The 17537-nt window shown below is 35.5% G+C and overlaps 1 protein-coding gene across 4 annotated transcripts; it reads left to right on the plus strand.

The window, feature by feature from the left end:
* Positions 1–362: 362 nt before the first annotated feature.
* Positions 363–16018, plus strand: scn3b (sodium channel, voltage-gated, type III, beta). 4 transcript variants are annotated; one of them, XM_065281215.2, is made up of 9 exons: positions 5247–5561; positions 5700–5726; positions 6031–6129; positions 7200–7363; positions 8247–8481; positions 8779–8796; positions 11903–12041; positions 13322–13403; positions 15032–16018. In XM_065281215.2, the coding sequence occupies exons 3-8, from the start codon at positions 6075–6077 to the stop codon at positions 13383–13385; spliced, it is 675 nt and encodes a 224-aa protein (XP_065137287.1). In that variant the 5' UTR covers positions 5247–5561; positions 5700–5726; positions 6031–6074; the 3' UTR covers positions 13386–13403; positions 15032–16018. The 4 variants fall into 4 exon arrangements, with proteins under 4 accessions (XP_065137288.1, XP_065137287.1, XP_065137285.1 ...); XM_065281216.2 differs by lacking the exons at positions 5247–5561; positions 5700–5726 and adding an exon at positions 363–649; XM_065281213.2 differs by lacking the exon at positions 5700–5726.
* Positions 16019–17537: the final 1519 nt, after the last annotated feature.

A 17537-nucleotide genomic window follows, 5' to 3' on the forward strand; every position in this document is an offset into this window, starting at 1 on the left:
TATTTATTTTTTGACAAATGGAAAAAAAGTAACATTTTTTGCATTTCCCATTCACTTTCAATTGGGGTCATATGGACCCCAAGGGACAGATTGATAAAAAAATTTTTTACATACCTTTAGAACCACCGAATCAAGCCCAGTTTTTTTGTGCATGTAAAGAGGAAAAGTCACAAAGTTTTACATCTCTGAGATGAAGGGAACCTTTTTTGTTAACCAATGAAATGTCGTTTGGGGTCATATTGACCCCAAGGACCGATTGAGGGTTAATTCAACTTATTTATTCAACAATATTTATGCTAACATTATTAACTAAAAATTGTAAGGCAACTATGTAGCTTATTTTTTCTTTAGGAAGTTGAAATCTAGTTGCTCTTGTTTTCAGGCTTTCATTATTATGTGTCTGTATATGAATAGGTTGTCGTTCTGTTCGAGGTTGCATGGTTGCTGTGATTGTGTCTATTTCTGTCCTGGCTCTCTTCATTAAACATGAACAGCTGCAATACCTGAGAGGAGCTCACTTGTATAATAAACTCTGAATGTATTCGGGCAACTGTGTCATATATTATGTTTCATTTGTAGAGATACTGAGCTGAGGATCTCTTTTTACAGCAGATCAATGATTTGTCCATTACGTTGGGCTCGTCCTCCTGTAAGTGTTGTTATTTGTTAATTATATTTTTTATTATTCAGAATGTATGGCTGTTGATAGATCTATTATATTCTAGAAAGATATGTTGGTTATGCTCGTTAGTAAACAAAATAAATGACATCTGTATACATTGTTAAAGGCAGCAATGAGAAATAAATGAGCAAAAGTCATTTATAAACAAACATTTTACATTAAGATTTACATAAAACCCAAAATGTCTTTATATAAATTATAAAGGTGGATTGAATTGAATTAGTTCTCGGTTGAAGCAGTCGTGACATAATCATGGTTGCCATAATATTACAGAGGTCTTACCGTCACAAATAATAATGTAATCTTGAAATCTCTTTAATCTCTTAACATCTGCCCTCATTTACGTCACTACTCTCTCTAGTAAACAAAGGGTTTTATCCTCTAAAGATTTGAAGAAATTTCATTTGAAAGATTTATTCACAATACTTGCTATAAATAACAATGTGTAATGCAAAAGACTGCAGTTGCATTAGGACTCAGTAGGTGAAACAAAGAATTCATGTTTTATAATACTAGGCAGATATTTATCCTTTTGCTTTGATATGAATAATGCATGAGAATTGCTTGTATTAATGTTACAGTATTGCATGTCAGAGTGTGTGTTTTAAAGCAAATAAATAAATGAACTTGACTAGACATGTCACATATGGAAAGGCACAGTAAGCAACGAACACACACATACAGTACAAACTAGCAGAACTTATTCAGACCAACATTTTATTCTCCTTATTTTGATGACCTACAGTATTCAAGCTTCTCATGCAGAGGATCTCAAGCAGCTCTAGCCTGAAACAACAGCATGACCCATTTATGAGCTGAAAGCTGAAATGATCTTCTTCCACTGTGTGGTCAAATAATTACATGCTTTTTCCATTAAGGCACCCCCAATATGTATATGTGACCCTGGACCTCAATACCAGTCATTAGTTGCACAGGTATACTGTATTTGTAGCAAAAGCCAACAATATGTTCATTGTATGGATCAAAATGATTGTATTATTTTGAATGCCAAAAATCATCAGTATATTGGGTAAAAATCATGTTCTACGAAAACATTTAGGAAATTTCCTACCTTAAATATAGCAAAAATGTATTTATCCTTAGTAATATGATTTGTTAAGGACTTCATTTGGACAACTTTAAAGGTGCCATAGAATGTAAAACTGTATTTACCCAGGCAAACAAACTGTGTTAAATAGAACTAAAAGTGGTTCACTGGCTTGTAATCATACAGGAACCATTTTAAGTGCTATTTAGCACCTATGTAGTACCTGTGTAGCACCATATTGTGCTATATAGAACCATATCTGGTGCTATAGTGGTGCTATATCACCCCCGTATGGTTCTTCATAGGTGTTTTATAGGTGCTATATAGCACTTAAACGGTTCCCCATATGATTACGAGCTTTTAGTGCTATTTAGCACAATTTTTTGAGTGTAGATGAATAATAAGAGCTCTGTACCTGGTAATGACATATTTTGACCCTCAAACATGATTGTTTCCTCCTTTTTATGTAACACTGAGCATGCAAATAACCAATGGAAAACAGGCCAATCTCAACATAACACCAACTGTGACGGTACAGTCGTGCTGTTATTCCACAACATTAAATTACACATTAGATGAATTACAATATTGTTACAATGCTAAAAACAAAGTTTTGATTGCTGAGTTAGCTCTATATGCTAGTTACTGCTGTAGGCTGAGTTTAGGCTCAAGTTCTACTATTGATGTTACAGTTATGTTTTACAAGTCCTTAATGAATAAACACTAATAAACATACCACTCTGACACGTCTATTTCCAATCTCTGAATAATTGATTATTCTTCAAAATCTGTATCTTCGTCTGATACAGGCTCAAACATAAGGTCTGTTTACACACACACACAGAGCTACTATAATAAACCGCTCTACTCAACAGCCAATAAGAAGAGAGCTCCACATTTTTATTCATGACCCTTTTAAATACGGTAATAATAGACCATTTCATTCTAACACAAATCCTAAGGTTGTAAATGGATATGTTAAAATGTTTTTATATAATATTTGCACTTCATAAGCCGCATACCTTCTATGTAGGTATCAGAGAACAATTTAACATTATTTCAATGCACTCTTTGGCACCTTTAAAGGCAATTTTCAAATATTTTTATATTATATTTTTGCACTTTTAGATTCCAGATTTTCTAAATAGTTTCTTTTAGAATTTACAATCTAAATGGAAACACACAAACTTTTAGAAAAACGCTTATATAGTAATATTTTATACATGATAAATATTTATGATCAGTCTAGCAGGCTTTGCATCCTCCACTTGTAGATGAAGGCATTACTTGCAGCTCCTCTCACCATGCTGTCATTTTGCGTTGCTGTTGCTATGGTTTCCCTTCATCGTGGGTATAGCAACCACCAGGCCTGCCATTTTTAGTCTGTGCTGAGACAGAGCCTGCTGGCAGCATCACACTTGCAAAACAGAGCACTCTACAGTTGTTATTAGTGCTCTTTACAGACACATGCTACAATCCCTCTAGAATTAAATGTTAAAATAGACTGAAACTTATCTGGAATGTTTGAAACAAACGTTCTGCATGTTGTGGAAAATTAATTCTAGGTCTGAGGGTCACATACTCTTTATTCCTGGTGAGGTCAGAATAATAAAGTCAGATTTAAAGTCATAATCCTAATCTGTAATCCTTTACTTAATCTTCACTGCATCCATACATTACTACTTTTGCTAGATTAAATCAGGTACATTCCCATTTTAAGATTAAACACAAATATTCTGTATGTGTTGGAGATCAAGCAAAAATCTTATCTAAAGGAATGGTACAATTTCACTGACAGAGTTTAGATTAATCTAAGACTAAGCCCTGGTTATATATTTAAATAGTTTTCACAAACAACCTTACAAAAACACAATACTGGTGAGCCTCTTTAGACAAAACAATAACACTGATATATGTTAGGATATGTCAGTGCAAGATGTTTTTTAAATAAAGCAGCTCAAACATGCATTTTAGTCTGAGACTAGGATAAGCCCTGTCTGGGAAACTGCCTCTTATTTATTTAGTGTTTTTTTTAAAGGAACTGTACAAAAGCAGCAAAGAACCAAAACTCCACTTGTGGAGACAAAAAAAAATCTTGTAGAAACCAAACTTAGCCAGAAGGCACAGTTGTCCTATGGCAGGGTACAGCTGTTCCCCTTACTGTTGGTTAAAATGGAAGCTCCTATTTCATTGGGGAAAAACAATTTTGTGTATTTGGTGTTTGTGTGTTTTATGGTTAACAACACATTATTTTTGTAGCTCCAGATTTCACTCTCTCCCTAAAACACACCGATTTGAAAAGCTCTGTGTCCCTGATTGGTCAGCTAATCTGTACGTTGTGCTTGGCCTGAAATCCTCTGCCGTTGGCCGGAAACGTGACGCTCCTTATAATGTTTGAAAGATTCGTTCACAATGCAATGTTGACAGGAGTTAACTTCCAGGCTGTGAGTCCAAGCGGGAGGAATTATGATAATGTTGGTCTTGTCTACATCACCAATCCCAGGAACGAAACTGTTGCTTCCAATTTGTGTGTTTATTCAAGTCCAAGAAAAGAGATTTACATTGGAGATGATAACTTGCGTCATCGTTTACTTTGGGGTTTGTCAGGTCTGATTTTGTGGCAGATGTAACCCACTGAAAAGACTTATACAGATGTTGTTCTAGGTGCCGTTTTTGTTGAATTTAAAAGGCATGAATTTAAGAGCTATGTGAATAAATGCATCTGAATTTCAGTGTTAAACATGTGGCACATATAAGCATAAAATGGCATTTTCTTGCAAAAAGCTTAAATCCAGTGTGAGTCATGTAATAATTGCATCCCCGACCACGCACAGGTTAAGCAGGACCAGTACGTGGGTTTGAGCATTAGAATGATGAGACAACCATGTATGGCTCATTATATGTTTTTTTTTTTTAGCACTGATGGATGTTGTTCATGAGAGCTGGATGGCAGAGCTTTTTGTGTTCAGAGCAGACGTCATATTTGCTGTTGTTATAGAGAAGTTAATGACTGAAGGATGGACGCTAATGTAAAACTCACTGTCTTTCTCCGTTGCATAAATTGCTTGGATATGGTAGTTGCATAATCTCCACTCCCACCTATGAACAAATCACATATTATGAATTCGGGGCCTTACATTGAATAATCTGATATCACATTAGGAATCATATCAGGAATCCACCTAGTAAAAGTGGATTTTGCATAATATGAGCCATTTAAAACAAACCAGCATAGGTTCGTTTAAACCCAACTGATGGGTTTGTCCATATGTTACCCTTCAGTGATTTAAAACAACCTAGCATATTTAAGAGTGTTGAATCCAATTTATTATAAATAATCAGTGGTTGTAAGGTTACAGATAAAATGTTTTTAAAAGTAAGACCACTTTTAGTTTTGTTATTTTAAGAATGTTTAATTATTATTAAATGATTCCCTTTTATAAAACCTTTAAATGTCTGGAAGCCGGCTTAATAGTAGACCCAGTGACGCATGCGCACTGAAGACGTGTGTCATAACGCGAGTAGGTGGCTACTTACTAGGAAAACAAAGACAGGCGGCTGTGAGTCTACAGCTACAGAGGGCGCAGCTTTGACGATGGACTATCTGAACTACTCATACAGAAAGCAAGCTAAACACTTAGAAACAACTATCTGACACCGACAGCTACTTAAAAAGTTTGATTTGGAGGCGTTGGGTTTCTTCATTGTGAGAATTTTTTATCAGGAATCCACAGGTCTTGTTTACATTCATGAATATAGCCATGAAAGAAAAGCCTCCGCTTTTAATTTAAGAGACGGCGCTTTTAATTCAGTCTGGATGTTTCTGTTTCGGTAAGAAGGATCTTTTTTTCAAGAATAGCAAGAAACCTTTAGTTAGTCCTGTTAGTTTCAATGTTTGTTTTTAAACTCAGGAAATGTAGTCGCTACAAAGCTCTGTATCGTGACTTTTATAAACAGCATTTATTACAGGTAACGGGAATTGGCGCGGTTTTCCAGGTACATCTATTTCATTATTTTAATATTTCCATTGATTTTTTTTCTTTATTATACTGCTTTCTTTGTCTCTCTACTGTTTGTTGTAAAATATATTTTGAAGCTTTGCAACAAGGCAAACTGCGAAAAGCGCTATTGAAATAAATGTGAATTGTCTGACGCTGTCCGTGGTGCTGATTTACTGATCTCACATCAGTTACGCGGGATTTATATTCAACTAATGTACCTAATATACAGAGAGGTATCCCATTTAATGCAGGTTATTATGTGATTTACACTGAATTTTAATGATTTATTTTGCTAACAGGAAGACTCAATCTGAGACGCCGCCCTATTATTAGAGTTCTCAGGATGGCAACTCAAGGCAAGGTTGGGTTGCATTTATTGTTGCTGTACTTATTTGCTGGTAAGTGTTTAACATTTTAAATGTCTAATGTACTTGATAGCCTATAAGATATTTTCAGGTCGCCTTTTTGTTTATGAATCATTTCTTATACAGTGAAGAAATAAAGACAATACATTACACTTCAGAGGAAATAGTAATGTTAAGAACAAGATGCAATTGTTAAGTTTTAAGATTCTTAAAGTGAAATCCATTTTTAATCATTACATTAAAATATATGTTTACTGTATATTGTACTTATAATAGTAATATACATAATTCTGTGCACTTGTGTTTTGGTCGTTTTTGTATTACAGTTTTTAATTATACACCAAAATGTTTGCACACATCTGCAGAGCTTTCCTACACATACTTTATGCATATTAAGTCTCAGTCCCAAGTAACACAAAAATTGCCATTCCTACAATCAAAAAATAAATCACACTGCCTCTCTTCACAGATTGTAAGATATCTGGCGAAATACATTTTTAAAATTGGTTTACAGTCAGATTTGATCTGGCACTAAGTTCTACTATACATAAGTGATGCTTATGTCATCATAATTGGCAAATCACATTAAGTGTTACCATATGTGGCCCACATCAAAAGAAAAGACAAAATCATTGCTGACAGCTTGTGCTTGAGGCTGTGAGTTATATAAGATGGCCTCTATTTCCACAGTGGCAGAGGTTGTGCTCATGGTTGAACACTGTTATAATATACACATCACTGACCCCTGAACCCAGTCTCTTTTCAATGATATGCAGTCAGCCTCTGTCAGTGTACTTAAAGGTGTAATGTTGTCTGACCAGTAGTCTGCAGTGAGCTGACCTCAAATGAAGATGGCTCTTTTTGGAAATGGAGCTTGTAATGGAAAAATTATCTCCGGTAGTCCCTTGACAGATCTCGAATTTAATTGACCTCTTTAAAATATTCGCAAATTGAAGCTATGTTTTAGGAAGATTGTTAACTATTTACGACAAAGGCCAATGTAACTTGACATCTTTTTAAGCTTTCAAGCTCAGAGACATCAGTGCATCAGTAGTACAGTGGTGTGTGATTGGATAGTGATGCACTTTGGGATTTGTGTGCAGTGCAGGACGGCAGTCTGGTTTGTGTAGATGTGCCATCGGAGACAGAGGCCGTCAAAGGGGGTTTTATGAAGTTGACCTGCATCTTCTGCATGAAACGAGAGGAGATCAATGCATGGACCACAGTGGATTGGTACTACATCGGTGCGGATAAAAGCAGCGTGCTTGTGAGTTCTTATTTTACTGTAGATTCTTTTAAAAACAAATAAAACCAAAATAAAAAAACATGCATTTGGCATTTATGTTTGTTTGTATTGTATATAACCGATAACTGATGGATAGTTCATAGAGTGAACCCATACATATAGTTCTACATGAATGCCCACTTTATATTGAGTTTATATTAGGGCTGCACGATTTGGGTAATTTTTCCCATTGCGGTTATTCATGCTAATATTGCGATGTGCGATTGCGATTATAATAAATTGTATCATGAGTCAACTTGATGGGTTTTAAGGAAAATCCACACACAGTTTAGTGATAATGCTAAAATGTGTATTTTTAAAACTAGAAATGTTTTCGTATTGCCACGTGATGTAGCAACTGCTCAGTGTCAGTAATCCTAAATCCAAAATACTGCCATACAACAGACGTAGAGTTTTTTTTTAGCTACCAGATCACTGTCAACCTCCTCTGCATTCATCTTCGCTCTGGTATTTCCGCGCTGCGCACACACAAGTGACGACGCACACCACACAGGTGCATGTCACACATGCACTACCTTTTTTGTTCGTTTTTCTTTCTTTTTTTTAAACAGCAAGGAAAATCATCAAACTGTTATCAGAAAGTTGGTGTTAACAAGTCCACACATGGATTTATTTAATATAATTGCAACATTTTGCTGTCATATAATTGCACAGGCTGACATTGCGATTGCGATTGCGATGCGATTAATTGTGCAGCACTAGTTTATACTAGTGTTTACTAGAATATAAATTCAAAATGCATGGCTGACAAATGTGCTGCATGGAGCAAGTACTTTATCTATTATTATCTTCTCTTGTTGTGATACTTAATAATTAAAAGTCAAATATAAAATACATATTTCAGATTTTTCAGTACAATGGTGAGCCGCGTGAGCCGAAGAACTTAAAGGACCATTGGAGGGGTCGTCTGGTGTGGAACGGCAGCAAGGACATGCAGGACATTTCTATTGGCATTCAAAATGTCAGTCTAAATGACACTGGCACTTATGAATGCAAGGCTTTCCGCCTATATAAGTATGAGTCATTCACACTGTTTGGCAATAAGACGATCACCATCGATCTACATGTTAAAGAAACGGGTAAGTTTACTTCCTTATGCATTAACTACAGTACAATAGCGATTATTTGATATGATTACCTTCATTTGGCACTTCGCCTCTTACTGTACTCTTACTTTACTTTAGATGGTGTGTCATGTAGTCCATCGTCACATGTTTTCTGAATAACCTAAAACAATTGGTGATATATTTAACTTCCATCCAGCTTTGACCATGGCTATTCCTTTATATATGGTTTAACTCTGCCCTATCATATCTTTGTATTGTTTGTGTTGCTCTAGTAATTGTATGTTTTGTTCTGTTTTGCTGTTATTTAAGCTTACTTATTGGAAGGCAGTAAGTTGTTTTTAGGGAATTGGTTTAATCTGTTCAAACACTTACTCTATGTGGTGTAAGGGGGTGATGTGGAAGATGGTTTGTATGCTTTTCTCTAGATGCCTGAGATTGCTGAATGCAGAGTGCTTTAACCGAATATACTTTATCTAATGTATATTTGTGTAAAATCACACCACCACATTGCATTATCTCTATCTGCTACAAAGTTTTTGCATATAGAAACATATTGTAAGTGATGGGTATAGAAGATGTTTAGACATACGACCGACCTGACATAAAACCGTACAAGCAGTGGCGGCCAGGGACTTCTCTTCCGAGGGACGGGAATTCAAAATGTTTTCGTAATGTCGTGTATGGGCTGCCACGTCAAAATATGTGTTCGGTGCGTCATGTGAACCTACGTGGATAATGCGTCATGTAAAAAACTTACCTGCTGCACACTAATATCTGTATACACATGAGATTAAACAAGTAACAAACGCGAGTGTCACTTTTTCATAAACCCCTTCGAAGCATCTGTAGCAGGCACTTATTTTGACATGACGCGTGATGCACATTTTGATGAGCTTTGCATCGTACGCCTTTGGAAAAGAAGTAACCGGCCGCCACTGTGTACAACTGTAATTCCCAACCTGATCTCACAAATTTCTGTGTTATAGTCACAGAATATTTTGATTCATTTATTCCGTGTCATTGTCACGGATCTCCGCATTTTTTCAGTGTCCGAACCATGGAATTTCTTTTCTGTGTCAGTTTCAAGTATTGGTTACTCAATTGATTTTCCTATTTTTAAACCAATGTCGCTTGGGTTTGGGGTTAGATTTGGGATTTGGATGTCACTTTAAAGGGATAGTTCACCAGTATACATTTCTTTGTTCTGATGAACACAAAGGAAGATATTTTTAGAAATGTTTGTAACCAAACCATTCGTGGACCCCATTCACTTCTATAGTAGAAAAAACAATACTATGGAAGTGAAAATATCTTCCTTTGTGTTCATCAGAACAAAGACATTTATACAGGTTTGTAACAACATGAGAGTGAGTAAATGATGATAGAATTTTCATTTTTGGGTGAACTATTCCTTTAACTATTGGTTTATACTATTTTTTCCCGGATTTTTTTTTTTTTAGTTGGGTTTTGGTTAGGATGTCATTTTATGTAAAAGAAAGTCGGTCTAACCCCAAACCCAAGCGTCAATGATTTAAAAATAGGAAAAACAATCGAGTAACCAATACGTAAAACTGACACGGAAACGAAAGTCCATGGTACTGACACGGAAAAATGCAGAGATTCATTACAATGAAAAGGATAAATTAGCCAAATATTCCGTGACTACAACACGGAAATTCGTAAGGTCAGGCTGGTAATTCCATCCCATTATAGATGTGTTCACTTCAGTGCATGAGACATAAGGAGACTATTTTTTGGTGACACTTCAATAAGTTTTCATTTGTCAACATTACTTAACTGTATTGTTTAATATAAACTAAAGAAAAACAATAATTTTATTTAAAGTTAACTTTAAAGGTCCAGTGTGGGTTTTGTTGCAGCATCTAGCAGTGAAATTGCGAATTGCAACCGACGGTTTTGGTCCACAGCTCACCAATCAATTTCAAAATGCATGGAGAAATCTATGGTAGCCACCACAGGACAAACATGTCATTTCATCTGAGACAACGTAGTGACAAAACACGCTCTGTAGATATTGTGGCGGCTGTATATGCAGATAAAAAACGCTCATTCTAAAGTATGAAAACAACACAGTTCATCATGTAAGGTCTTTATAGACCCCTTTAATGTTTGTAAACATCGAACGTCTAGGTTGGGTGCGCGCGCAGCATGGGGTCAGAAAAAAGCCGCGGCTACTAAAAACAAATCATACAATACAGGCTTTTTAATTTAATCTAACAGGGCTGATAAATGATGACTTACCTAAAATGAAGTGAGCACTACAAACACAACCCTCTTTGATCTTTGCATTGTCCCAGTCTGCACGTTTAATTACTTGCAAACACATGTATCGCCTATTTTTTTTCCAGAAAAACCAGAAAAACTTAACTGCAGAGCTGGTGCAATTTTCACAGCCCATGACGCAACAATACTCTTTGGATTCAACTGAACAATATGCAACTCAACTTGATAAAATGACTTTTTTGACCCTGACATGCGCAGTGCAAACCGCAAATTCTCCTGTGACGTGAACCGTGAAGGGGTCTATACACCACTGATAATATAGTTATGTATATTACATTGCATTTCTGTCAAGAGATCCCACATTGCACCTTTAACATTTATTAATAGATTTTTAAAATGGTTTTGTATAGTAAAATTAGGTAATGCAAGTTTATGTTCTAAAAATATAATGATTATTATTAGTTAATGTAGCTAATGTATTTAATAATGCTAACAAATAAGAACTTATGGTATTTTTATGAAAATACATAAAAAAACTTGTTTTTGCTCCTAAAAATATCACATGCAAAAGTCCCATTGACGTGGTAAAGCGGTTCTCATCTTTTTCAGAAGGCAAAATGGACTGACCAATTTTAGTGTTTTGATTATTAATTTGGCTAAAATGTTTAATGTTAGGGTCAGTGACCTTACTGATATCAGTCATCTGGTCTGAAGAGGGTAAAGCTGAGAACCTCAATCTGCCTTGACTTCTTTAAATGCCCCATTGTACATCATGGGAAAGTAGAAATATCTGAGCATGGTTGTTTCATTGGATGATTTTGTATTTGCATGTGAATAATCTTCAGTTTATGAGGATATTTTAGGGACTGCCAGTATGAAATGTAAGTTATCCAGTCATATAGCACCACTAATAAACACAACTGAGTTTTACTGACCTAATTTACAATAGTTTCTTTTTTTCATTTTTAATATTAGATGAATGCTTCTTCTAAATTGCATTGATTATTTAACTATTTAAGTACCTGGTGACCTGCACTACAACACTGTAGTGATACTGCACGCTGCACTTCTGTTCTCATTCTTAGCACACTTGAGGATAAAACCCACTTTCATCATAGACATTTTTAGTACTGCAGACCTCTTCTGATTGGACAAAACTTCCTCTGATTGCTAGCTTTCCTTTTTTCAGCTACTACAGACATCACGGCCCTGTATTCAGAGATCATGATGTATGTTCTCCTGGTGTTCCTCACTTTCTGGTTGCTGGTGGAGATGATCTACTGCTACAGGAAGATCTCCAAATCTGATGAACAGACGCAGGATAGCGCGTGAGTATTAACGCATGTCTTGGGTCATGCTTCAAGTTCACTAGTGTTACTAAAACAATATATATATATATATATATATATATATATATATATATATATATATATATATATATAAACTAAAGGAGAATTTTCATGATGATTTAGTAAATTGTGTTTAAGGGATAAAAAATGGTTTTATTCAAATATATTTAAATAAAATGCATAAAAAACAAAAAGGTCACAGGAGGCCACTAATACAAAATAAAATTGAGCTTCAATTATACTTCAAAAACAATTGTTGGGCAAGAGGCAATTTGGTATGTCCAATTGACCTAACATGCATGTTTTTGGCCTGTGGGTGGAAACTGGACCCACGCTGACACAGGGAGAACATGCAAACCCCACACAGAAAGGCCAGTTGACCTAGCCATGGATTGAACCGGGACCGTCATGCTGTGAGGCAACAGTGCTATCCACTAAGTCACTGTGCCGTAACTGTTTTGCTGATTTCTATCAGTGTGTCTTCTACCTGACATATCAATAAGCTCTGTGCTTCAGGGTCTATAGTCACCCTTATAATGCAGTTGAGTCTGGGCTTAATGAAAATGCTGGAGTATTGCTGTTTGACAGGTGCATAAAGCATGCGTATGCTCAGCAATGGCGCTCGCCAGATGTGACATTCAATCATTATTGACTAACTTGAAAGTTAAATCATTAGTGATGAATTTTAAAGCTGTTTTCTGAGCTTTATTGAGTTGTGGGGTGCATGATAGACTACCATGACATGCAATAGTGTGTGGTCCTTCAGGCTTACCTGTTGTAATCTGATTCCAAACTGATCCTCATGGATCTCAAACTGTTGCAACGCTGGGACATATTAACCCTCTTTTCTTTTATTTACACCTCCTTTCACAGCTTTCGATTGTCATTTGTTGTTAATTTGTTTGTCAGTCATATGAATTTGTGATTTTTATTGCTGTTCACCACTGCCTGCAGAAGGAAAAAACAAAGAGATCCCAAAACTTCAGCATCACTGAATATTAAAACATATCTTAATGTTAAAAACTTTCTATTCACTCTCATGTCATTTCAAACTTGAAAACTGTTAGCTTTTGCCATACAGCTCATAGTAACCTGGGACTATAAATCTCCAAAGGTTTGGAATGACATGAGGCTGAGGTAACTTTCCCTTTAATTTGGCAGATGATCCTATGAGGCTTTGCTGAAATATAGGAACTGGTGCACCCATGCACCTTCAACCTAGTTCTTGCCTTTTTTCTTTTGTACCCATGTGTCTACAGGACAGACTACTTAGCCATTCCTTCTGAAAATAAAGAAAACCCGGGCCCTGCCGTAACGGAATAAAAGTCTCACACCATTACGGTATTTTTTAATTTACCTCTCAGTTAGAAACATCAACGACAATTTCCTGCTCATCATGAGTGGCTTACTAAAACCATTACCATCTCATCTGGATATCTCTTTCCTCGTCCACATCCTCTCTTATCATCACATTAACGGATCTCCATTTCTATCTTCTCAACCACATGCTACTCTGTTCATTGTAATATCTGTATGCCATTATTAACCCTTGCTAACCTCTTGTGGTAACGTATGGAAGAATTAATGCCAAGCTTATGGATTGATCTCTACTTTACTTTTTGGTTGAATGGATTTTGTATGATTTTAAGTGCTTTGTTATATGTGATTTACCATAAATTGAGTGATTTATAATATGTGACCGTGTTTGTAAAATCCAGGCTAAAGTCTTATACTGTAATCTATCTTGAGATTAGAAGCAATCAATTAGCCATTGATTTCACTTTATTTGAATCTTTAATGTGATCTCACTCGATCATTATTAAATTTAAAGGTTGTATTTTCCTTACATTATGTACAGTAGGAGGATTTTATGTAGAAAAACAGTAAATCACAAGTAAATTACTTTAGCTGGGTTTACACAGACTAGGGCTGCGTCCGAAACCACATACTGTGACAGTAGGTACTGAATTAGATGAAGTAGCTAGTCATCGACCGTTAAAGGGGTAGTTCGGCCAAAAATTTTATTAAACCCACAATTTACTCACCCACAAGCTTTCCGAGATCAGTTATTTAAGAAAATGTTTTAGATCTTTCAGTTAATCCAAAAAAATGTGCATCCATCCTTCACAAAATAAATCCAAACGGGTCCACGATGATAAATAAAGGCCCTCTGAGGGTAATCCGTACCGTTTTGTTGTAGAAATATCCACATTTAAAACTTAATAAACAAAAATAACTAGCTTCCGGTAACGCCGCCATCTTAGTCGCGTTACCGCTTTTGGGCATTTTTTAATAAAACAACTCTGTCCTCTTTTTCGTGGAATCACGGGATAGCAAAGTGTCCATTGAATGAACACTTCGGGAACTTGCCGGAAGTAATACTGTAGGTCATCCGGGGAATTTTCGCATACTGCTTTTGGAATACTATGAATTCGGACATACTACTCTCCTCGCCTAATGCTTTTCGCCTACTATGGAAGTAGGCAGTTTCGGACACAGCCTAGGTCACCTTTGACAAGCACTAATATCAACTTTTAATTAAGATCAATGTGAAATGTTCTAGAAAAATGTATAGTTTTGTTTAGTGTGGCAGAGCAGATCATTTGTTAAAAGTTTAGTTCACGTGAAAATAAAAGTTCTGACATCATTTACACACTCGTTCTTAACCTTTTAAATATTTTTTAAGTAGAAATTCACAATAGAAATTTTTTGTTTCAAGTTTAGTTAAAATAATTAGTTGTACACTCTGTAGTTCTAAAAAGGACTAATAAAACCTGCTGGGATGTAATTCAACCTATGCTGGGTTGTTTTAACCCATGCATTATTGGGTCAAATATAAACATTTTCCTAACAGCTGTTTTCGTTTCTTTTTGACCCAACACTGGGTTCCTGAAATAATCCAGCATTTTTAGAGAGTATGACTTACTGTATGGTATAAACAAACTCTAAATTGTGCTATTTTGTTTCAGTTACTGACGAGTCTCAAAAGTAACCATCTGAAAATGGAGAACAGGAGCTGATCTACTGTAATTCACAGACTGCCAGAGAAACCTGCCAAATGAAATCCCCTTTGTCTTGATCATGTGTTGTCTGAAAGCAACTCTCAATTGGTTCATTATCTTCTGCTGTCTCAATGGAAGTCAGCTGTAACACGCCCAGATTGATGAAGACATGTACTGTATGTATCTGTTCTCAAATTTTGCCTTAGCTGAGACACGAATACAGCAGACCAGAACTCAAGAGCTGTCAGACTGCCTATGTACGCACTTTTCTTCAATCAATCCTAATTGTCAAAAGAAGCCTTTTCCTTTTTGGTATATACTGTATTAACTCTTTTGATAGACATAGATAATAAGCCTGGATTCTGATAAGACTTGGTATATTTATTGTGTTTTCTATAAAATTAATCTCATTCTAGTTTTTTTTATTGTTTTTTAATCTTTCTAAAAGCTTTTATGTCCCTTGACTTTGCCACTTTGGAATAAATCGAAAAAACAGTGTAAAGCAATGAAACAACTTTAATGAGGTCATACTGTACTGTGTATATGAGCAGTGAGTGCTTTTTGTATGATTGGAAGGAAAGATGTGATCTGTGTTTACAGTCGGTCACCGCTAGACTGAATGCCATTATTTATTACATTATTTGCAGTAATGTTTTAAGTCATCTTTATACTATTCAAATTTTTAAACTGCCTATGTCTAATGTCCTTAACATGTTGATTACATTGACAAGTTATGATATAGACATTAAACAGTAACAATCAGTTTCCTTGGTAAGAAAACAGTTTTGGGGCTGTACTTTGGGTTTGTAATTTTATTATTACTTTGCTTTTTAAATTATTTTATACAGTACAGGTCATTGTGATGGTAGTTAGCACTTCGCTTGCTCTGGCTTGTTATAATGGAACTTATTATTCGTAAAAGCTTGTCATGTACCATTAAACAAAGACAATGCATTCCAGAAATGTTCGACTGTTCATTGTTTTGGGGTTTTGTTTATTTTCCCAGCATTAACAATTTGGTTAATTTGGTCCGAAAAGGAAAAACGAACATTATTTTCTACTGAAGCTAAATAAAAACATCCTGCCAGCCAGGTTTTAAATGCAGCAGCTAGTTATCACAGTGTAGAGAAGAATGCTGACAGTTCCCAAAATCATTTAACACTACCGCATTCTTTTGACACTGATGATTTTTACAAAATAATGATAAAATAATGATGTAATAATTGAAAATAATCTCTAATGGCTACAATCTAAGGCTCAGTATATTTGAAGTCAATTTGTATAGTTATTTAATCACAGAAGGAATACGTAATGCTTTTAAAGCTTTTAAAACATGTAGTCTTTGGCGCCCTCGGCAGTTTAATAAGTGCAACTACAGTCGACTCGGATGAATTATCCGCTTAGTTCACCCTGTGTGGTTTATCAACATGTTCCACTAAAATTTGAGTACCAAAAACTAGAAAAGTCTCTTCATTTCGAACAGTAGACCTATACTGTATCTTTGTATTATTTTAATTTTAAAACATTTCACATTTGTGTTTCCTATTGAAACTTTGCTATGACTTATTTCACCACAAGAGGACAGTGTTTATATTTTTATTACGCTACCATCAAATAGGTAAGACGTATGAAGTCTGGTTTAAAGTCTAGTCACTTATGTGCTATTGAAATTGAAGATATTATTTTAAATGAGTATAAGATATTTCTGCATGCAATGATGATGCGATTTGTTTGGTGTGCTACTATCACGCAAACTGTACATTCGATTAGTAAATATCTTCTCTTTATTGCTGTCCAGTGCCCTGCTAGTGTAGTTTACTGTACTTAGTGTTTGTGTAGCGTTTTGGGTCTTATTCTAGTAGGATTTAAAGCGATAGTTCACCCTAAAATGAAAATTGTGTTGCATCTCTTCCAGTGCGCATTCTCTGTACCTGAACTTATAGGCGGTTTTAGGATGTTTACTTTTCAATAATGTGTTACAACTGAAAAAAAACAATAAACGTAGATGAGTAAATGTCAGGACACAAGTCAAGTGGAGTTTTTTTGGGTCCTTCTTAATGGCCCATAGCCTATGGAAGTGGATGATGACTGAGGTTGGTATAGTAACCAGAAAACCCAAACAAACAAACAAAAAATCTGCGTTTTGTTTCTGAAGAACAACAAAAAATTGGGGTTGCAACGACATGAGGATGAGTAAATAATATTAAAATATTTTGTGAACTATCTATCCCTTAAGGGTGTGCTGTTGGTTTCCAACACATTACAAGTACAGACCATTATAGTTTCAAATAAAGAGACCCTATTACGTTGCAGAAAAGAATGTTATTTGGTGTAATACAATGTGTTTGCGTGGTTTATGGTTAAAAAAACATTATTTTCCACATACCGTACATTATTATTGCTCTATTATCCTTATGCCCTGCTGTTCTGAAACATGTTGATTTCTACAAACCTCTGAGAAAGCTCTGTGTGC

This window comes from Paramisgurnus dabryanus, chromosome 8 (genome assembly GCF_030506205.2).
Source record: "Paramisgurnus dabryanus chromosome 8, PD_genome_1.1, whole genome shotgun sequence".
NCBI lineage: Eukaryota > Metazoa > Chordata > Actinopteri > Cypriniformes > Cobitidae > Paramisgurnus > Paramisgurnus dabryanus.